At 40.2% G+C, this 7969-nt stretch overlaps 1 protein-coding gene across 16 annotated transcripts in view; it reads right to left on the minus strand.

Moving 5' to 3' along the window:
• The window catches only part of prom1a (prominin 1a), a 130810-nt gene extending 124643 nt beyond the window's left edge, over positions 1 to 6167 (minus strand). For all 16 annotated transcript variants that reach the window (XM_084719748.1, XM_084719741.1, XM_084719744.1 and 13 more), the window contains exon 1: positions 5608 to 6167. In XM_084719748.1, the coding sequence (XP_084575874.1) occupies positions 5608 to 5836 (229 nt within the window). In that variant the 5' untranslated portion in view covers positions 5837 to 6167. The remainder of the gene's footprint in view (positions 1 to 5607) is intronic.
• Positions 6168 to 7969: the final 1802 nt, after the last annotated feature.

Below are 7969 nucleotides of genomic sequence, written 5' to 3' on the forward strand. Positions count from 1 at the left end.
GCGGTTCTATTTTTGGTATTCATCTTTATTGGTAGAAGAGTTGCCCCCAGCTAAATTTTCTTCTTAGTCGCCCAGTAGCTTTTTCGGGCATGAAGCAAGCCACCTGCTAAATGCTAACAGCAAAATGACTCTGAGGGAGGCTGAACATTTTGTTTATTTAAGCTGGGCCCGCAGTAAATGAGTTTTAATTTACTGACAGATTTTAAAATCTGGTTGCCACACGCATCAGGAGAAACTTAACAGACTTTCTTCTCTCTAACATCCACACACTACAAGACTTGAAAATAATCACACACCACAAGATATTATTACGATTATTGTGCCAGATGGAGCACGATCTTGCATTTTCATGGATAACGTGATGTCACATGATCTCACAGTGAAGTAGATATAAACAATGGAGACGGTCATAGTGGCACAACCTGATGTAGTGGCATTAATGCTTTGCAGTGAGAAACAGAAGTTACACAGAAGTTAAATGAGTCTAGATGACAAAATGTTTTGGGAGACATGGTCAACACAGGCTGTGTATTCTGTAGCAAGAGCTGGAGGTGAGATTTCAAGTGTCAGTTTTAGTCAGCAGTAGTATGCAAGCTAATGTTAGCCACATAGGCTAAAATGTTTACCATTGCTTGGAAACACCCATCCTTCACTTCTGTATTAACATAATCATCCAGATTTTAACTCATAAACAGCAAAAAGGCTTGATTCAAAATCGGGGAGACTCCGATCCAGTTGTTAACAGTATGATTATGTCTGTAAATGCCTCACACTCCAGGATCATTTGGACAGATAATCTGGTCAGACCAGCCTCGAATCGATGACACCCCCGTGCTTGTCGGGAGGGGTGAATTAGACCCAAAATCTGCCCAAATATCCTGTAGTGTGAGGCCAGCAGTATTTCAACACGGTACATTCTTGTTGTTCAAAACACATGAATAAATGACTTCCACGTTAACAAAAACAAATACAGCGGATGATGTAGAATTACTAATTGGCTCGCTAGGTTACAATACTTTTGTGTTGTTTTTTAGAACACATCAGGGCTTCCCCATGTTACAATGCTATGAATTGTGGGTAATTCTCCGGCAAAGTCTGCCAAAAAGTGGACTTGTGTGAAGTGTACATATAGTACATATAGTGGACAGCCCTAAGCCCTCATGGACTTACCGAGGACGCACCTCAGAGTCTGTGAGTCTGTAAGGGTGGACATTGAGACTGGGCTGCAGTACCTTTTCCCTGGAGTGTGAGCTTTCCATCCAAGTAGTTTTGGTGTGATACTACATGCTGAGATTTTGACATATTCTGTGCAGCTCATACTGAACACTGTGCTCCACAGAATTCCTAGTTTTGGGGGGATTTTTCTTTTAATCTTTCTACCATATTACATGATCTGTATCAGAATATAGAGCTGCCAAGGATCTATTGATATGAAAACTCTGTAGCTTTTATGATTTCATCCACAGAACTTTTAATATATCTTATCAAAAGCCTTTATTATAACCAGAGAGAGAAGAGAGATGAGTGGAAAAGAAGGACACAGAGCTGCAACAAAGGTTCCCAGCTGCACTAGAAGCAGGGACGTTGTGGTTCTTGTTCAGCCCTCTAACCCCTCAGCCACAGGATGCCCAATTAAAATTCATTCTTGACTATGAATATGGTAGTTTGACAGTAGTCCAAATTCAAGGTCCACTTACCAACATTTGTTGCTTTGAGCTGTATTGTATTTTTTTTTTTTTTTTTTAAGTAACTGGACCTTGAGTCCAGTTTGAATTAAATCATGACAGCTGCTGAGCATGTCCACAAATCCAAAGCTCAGAAAAAAGCTGGTAAACTGTAGTCAGAATATTTTTGTCATAAAGCATTATGTTTGTATTTAGAAGGAGACAAAGCTGTTGAGCTTTTGAAATGTTAAGTTTTAGAGCTTTAAGGAATCAACAATGTTGATAACTGAAAAATTATTCAAGTAATTCATCAGGTGAAAATGCCATTCAAAAATTTGCTTATTTGAGCTTTCTTAACGGGAGTATTTGCTGCTTTTTTATTTTACATCAGTCTAAATCCAGTATATTTGATTATGCGTTGTTGGCTGAATTTAACAATCCAACAGAAATCACCTTGGGCTCTGGGAAGGTTTGATGGGCATTTTTCAAAAATTTCTGACATTTTTTACACTAATCAATAATGAAAATAATCAGTAATATCCCTAATATCACGATAATCCAGATGTCACTGAACACTGTCTGTCTTTGCACAAATAAGAGGATCTGTTCACAGTCAGATCTGTGTATGTGTGTCACTATGCCTTGAAAGAGAAGTTGCTGTTCAGTCCAGATACCATTTTTGTCTTTTTTTCAGTGAATTGTCTCTTTGAAGAACATGTAATTTGAAAACTCATGACAAGATGAAGGACATTTATAAAAAGACCAGTGTTTAGGTCTTAGTGGCATCTTGTGGTCAGATTATAAATTGCAACCAGCTGAATACCGCCCGCCTCACTCTCCCCTTCTCAGCATGTAGGAGAACCTACAGTGGCTGTGAAACTTAAATACAAAAGGTCATATCTAAAACCAGTGTTTGGTTTGTCCAAAATGGTGGCTTACAGCACGGCGAACTCTGTGGCAGTACATGTAAACATCTCATTCTGAGGTTACGAAAACACAAAGATTCTTATTTTCAGGTGTTTATTCACTCATGAAAACATACTTATGAGTGTCATATTCAATTTCTGCCACATTCTGCCGATAAAACCGTCAAAGGTTTAAAACCAAACCTTTAAAGAGGTTTTTTTTTCTTTCTTTTTTCCCTCGAGCATTCAGTGATTAATTCTTTAAATGTCTGCTGGGAGAAGGCTAACACTGTGGCCTCAGCAGAGGCTGAAGTGAAGGGACACCCACATCCACCCAACCTAAACTGAGCTCCATTCTGACATGTCGGCTGCCTCCAGTCACAAACTACTGGAGTGGAAACGACTTGCAGACTCTTTTCTTTACTTGTCTTATAGATTTTAATGTAATTCCAAGTTATGTTTTCCAACAAACGGCACAGAGCAGACAGAGGAACCTCCTGTAACATGTTGTTATAAAGATGACAAGTGCTGCAAGTCCCAGAGGTTTGCTGCAAACCAGCCTGTATTCATCAAAACAGACCTGACAGAGCTCAGGATTTATTGTGCTAAACTTCCAAGATGCACTGCTGCTATTGCTAGGCAGATGGCCTTTGCTTATGCCATCTAAATTCTGATGAACCCTAAAATAATAATGAACTCCTCTGGGCTTTTTATTCAAAGGACTGACGGCACTACAGCCATGCAGAAGCATGTATGAGCGTTTGTCTGCTGAACTGTTGTGTACTAAACAACAGTTTCCACATGATTTCCATTCTCTGTTGTGCATCAGTTGGTGGGTGCACCCATAAACGAACTGACAACTTCACTGAGCAGTGGTCTGCTGTTCCACGGGATTAGACCATGAGCCCCCGAGTGCTGGTGACAAACTGGAAACTAAAAGGCCAACAACATATGGTGCAGGGGCTTATGGGATTACCCAATTAACAAGGTGACTCAGAGAGCTGCTAATCTGCAAAATGTTCCAATGGAGTATGGACACAGACTGTGACGCATGGAGGGGAACGCATCTTTTTGAGCATCCACGACCCAATTAAACACACACACCTCGTGTGTATGGTTAAACACACACACCCCATGTGTATCGTTAAGCAGTCAGTTCTAATTGTATTACATGAAGAGCCATGAGCGCAGAGCTGCTCCTGTAAACATTCAATCACTCCAGCAAAAAACTGTGTAAACCATAGGTGTATTATAATGAACAAGATAGTGTGTGCAAAGATGGCGCCCATTCAGTCCAGTGAGAGCTGCTCGTCTGGTGCATAAGTTGAAAAAGTTTTCTAGTTTCTAGATTTACTTCCTGCTTACATGGAAAGTAGCATTCCGCCCCCCCAGCCCCCACGCATGAGTTCCCACTCGACCCGTAGACTTGACCCTGTGATGACATCAGATTTTTAAATCACTGTTCTCGGCTTGATGAAAGTTTTACAAATTTGAAAACTCTATGGATCAAAAATTCATCGTAGAAAGAGTCTTAACGGACTTTGTTTACAGCTTGAGGTGTCCTGACAACAGGTTTCTCTCTCATAATAGTGGCTTCTGGTGGGAAACATTTTTGGGGGCCAGAGGTTTTTTTGTTGCATGTGCAAAAATGAGTACTGCAGTCCAAATAGTGAGTTGGAGCCATAGACTGTATATTAGGTTATTTCATGTTCAATCTATGGCTGAAGTGACTTGTGCCCCCCCCAATCCAAGCTCAGGGCAGCTCAGGCGGGCTGCAGGAACACTGCAAGAGCACAAGACACAAGCAATGACAAGTCCTACACCGTAAGTTGATCAGCTGATTACAACTGTCACTTGTCTGTCAATGAAAATTTAAGCTTGCTATCCTGAAAACAAAAGCCCGCAGCTCTGAAAATACAAACTCTTGAGGTGGAGTGTGGTGACTGCCTGCCTCCTGCCTGCCAGACTCCATTAAAATATTGCTCCTTTTAGATATTATAAACATCCACTCCTTCTAAAAGATTATTAATGATTTCTTATGACTCATAAACAGACAGTAACTCATGCAGCTATTCAGCAGTAACTTCAACTCAGATTAATGTAAAACAGGCAAACTAAAACAGTTATTCTGACCCAGAATAGAGATTTCAGGAGGACACTGCGTCTGTAGGGTTGTTGTCAGAGACGTGACCATTTCAGCTTAATGCTTCCTTAATCTGTGATGACATATCATGGTCATTTAATTACAGTAAATATATTACAGATTTATCCTTTAATCATAGATTTATATACCCAATTTTATGACTTGTCCTGCACAGTAGTTTATTACAGTACAGCAGTTATGGTCAAAATACATGAAACCAGAATTGTGTCTCTTTTTATTTCATGCATAATAACGTTGGCTATTTTAATGACACATTGTCTGCGAAACTGTACAGTAAATGTCCCTGGTTTTCATTTCAGATATCTTGTCTCTTACAACAAAAGGGCCATTAAGTGTCATTATTGTGACACAAAGTGCAGCGCAGGCAGAAACGCCACCTCTACGTGCGTCAACTCTGCGCGCAAATCAAAACGCGCGCCGCGTGGAGGGACGTGACGCACATTGGGACACAAATCCGCGAGTGGACACCTGAGACAGAAGACAAGCCGCGTGTTGATTCAGAATCATTCATGAGAACTAACTGAAGCATCTTTCTTTGCGTCCAGAGTTTTTGGCGCAGTAAATTGAGCCAACTGGGAGGAAACCAGTACAAAGATCGATCTGAACTGGATGTTGAGTTTGTGATATTCCCAAAACCACCCAGTCCCAAAAGACAATCAAACAGGATCCACTCTCTTCGTGATTTTAGTGATAAATCCCACACAATAACCTTCGGTGACAGTTAATAACAAATGAATCTAGTCAGATCAGTTTAATATTCCTAAAGTGATTTTTCCCAGCTGCATTCCCTGGAAATATCCCACTGTCTCACTGTCCCCATGCAGCAGAGGGACATCATGTATCTGTTATGAGACTGGATGAGGATGCTTCCTACCTTGTGGAAACGCGTTGGGTTGCACCACGTAGAGAAACGCGTGCACCATGTGGAACAGGATCCCTATCGGTCCCGGTTCGTAATGAGCAAGTGTCTCGTAAACTCCCGCAGGCACATAACCGAAATCCAACTTTCCCGGAGGTGGGAGTCTCCGCGGCTCCGTCTCTTGCTGGAGTTCTCCGGACGCCGAAAGCGCCCACATGAGCAGGAGGATCCCGGTGTTCCACATCGCGCTGAAATGACCCCTGGACAGGCCGTCAAACTGGGGTTAAACAGGTCAGCTGAAGAGGAATGATATGAGCGTCTGGATTCTTATCTTCGTTATCAAAGGGGGAGGGAGGTTTCAGGGGAAGGGAAGAGAGTAGATGTGAAAAGTGTCCAGATGGATGGACCACGGCTTTTTAAGTCCTGCTGCCCGCGGAGGCACTCGTTGTGAGCATGGTTCCCCGCGGTTTGAGGCTCCTGACGGACGCAAACCGGGTGATCTTCTCCCCCGTGTCTCTCCGGTCTTCGATGTGTTCAGTCCCACAGAGATGAGCGCGCCTGTCGCTTCACTCCAGCATCTGTGCGCACGGGGATGCGCTGCGTAACGGGAGCGGGCGGGGGTGCGCGCCTCCGTCACATCTACACAGGGAGGACTGGTCCAGAGGGAAGCGCTCCTCCTGCTGGGGAGAAGAAGAAGGAGGTTTAGAAAATAAGAACATCTTGTGTTTCAGTATCTCTGGTGTCTCAGATGAGAAATTCTGCGCTACTTGCAAATACTGGTGAAAAGTGTCCCAATACCACACTGTAAGAATCAGTGCTGGAGGAAGACCCCTTACTTCAATAAAAGTATTAATACTACACTATAAAAATACTCCATTACAAGTAAATATTCTTTGTAAAATGTAATAAAAGCTACTACAGGCAACTTTCGTATTGTGATGATTTTAAAGGCTCCTGTGGACAAAAGCAGCAGTGTTTCTATCATGATAACCACAAAATGTAACGTCAAAATGTCAAAAAAAATTGGCTATTGTACTATTCACTGCAAATCTGCCTGGGAAAATGTAAACACAGGCTCGTTTCATCTGACTTCAAGGAGAAATATGACCAGACAGGTAGCAAACATTAAGCATGACTTTACAGAAATAGCCAGTCCTCCAGGCGATTTATTTATTATTATTCATTTACTTACATGCATACTAGTTAAAAAGTCCTTGTAGTAGCTTAAAAGTATTAAGTATGAAAGTAGGGGAGACAGTGGATGGTAGTAACACTTTTTGTTTGAGCATCAGTAACTCTGTGGTTGTTCATGCTAGATATATCAAACTTTAAAACATGTTACCAATATTTGTCTACTACAAATAAAACTCAGTTGGACATCTACTACAAACAAACAAACAAAAAAACAATGTGCTTTTTGCTCCAACACATTTATCTGACATCTGTATTTAAGACTTACTTTAACAGAATAATACTTCATACAAAACTTGATCAGATAATTAAGTACAAGACGTTGTTATACTGTAGATTTAACTATCCAACAGTAGATTAGATAGTAAAACCTCCTGGGCTAAAACTTTGTGCTGACACAACAAGGTATTGGTAATATAATAAAATAACTCACATGAGGAGCACTTTTGATATTGAATGTACATTTTGTCTGTAAAACTTTACACTTTGAATATAAGACTCTAACTTGTAATGTTTTTTTTTGTTGTTTTTTTTACATGTGGATTTGCTACTTTTACTTGAGTAAAAAAATTAACAGTTAATTGATTATAGAGAAAAAGGCTGAAACTAATCTGCATATTATTTCTAGATTAATCTGCATATCATATCATATCATATCATATCATATCATATCATATCATATCATGTCATGTCATAATGGTTTGGTCAATAAAAAGTTAAAAAATAAAAAAATAAGTCCACGCCAGTTTCTCATGGTCAAGATATTCAGTTTGACATCATAAAAACACAGAGGGAAGCTGGAAATTTTCATCTTTGAAAACAGCTGAAAACAGCATTTTCTGCCATTTTTTTCTGTTGATCATGGCAGCTCTAATACAAAGAAATAATCAATAGATTTAAAACTTTATGATGACAGTTGTAAAGTTGTAAAAGGGAAAACAAATTAGTCCACATGTTTTTAGTTAAAGTATAGAAATAAAATTATGGAATTGTAGTGGTAAAATTCAAACTGAGGTTGAATGTGGATGATTATTTTATGGTTACTTCTGTTTTTATTTACAAAAGCATAACTAGTCAACCAAATATTCAAATTAGACACCTGTGAGGCTCATTCACTGATTATTTTCAGCAGTTCTTAACATGTTTTACTGTATTTCTCTTCAGCGCAGTTCACTCTCCATCTGTC

This window comes from Lutjanus erythropterus, chromosome 5, assembly GCF_056507025.1.
Source record: "Lutjanus erythropterus isolate fLutEry1 chromosome 5, fLutEry1.hap2, whole genome shotgun sequence".
NCBI classification, from domain to species: domain Eukaryota; kingdom Metazoa; phylum Chordata; class Actinopteri; order Lutjaniformes; family Lutjanidae; genus Lutjanus; species Lutjanus erythropterus.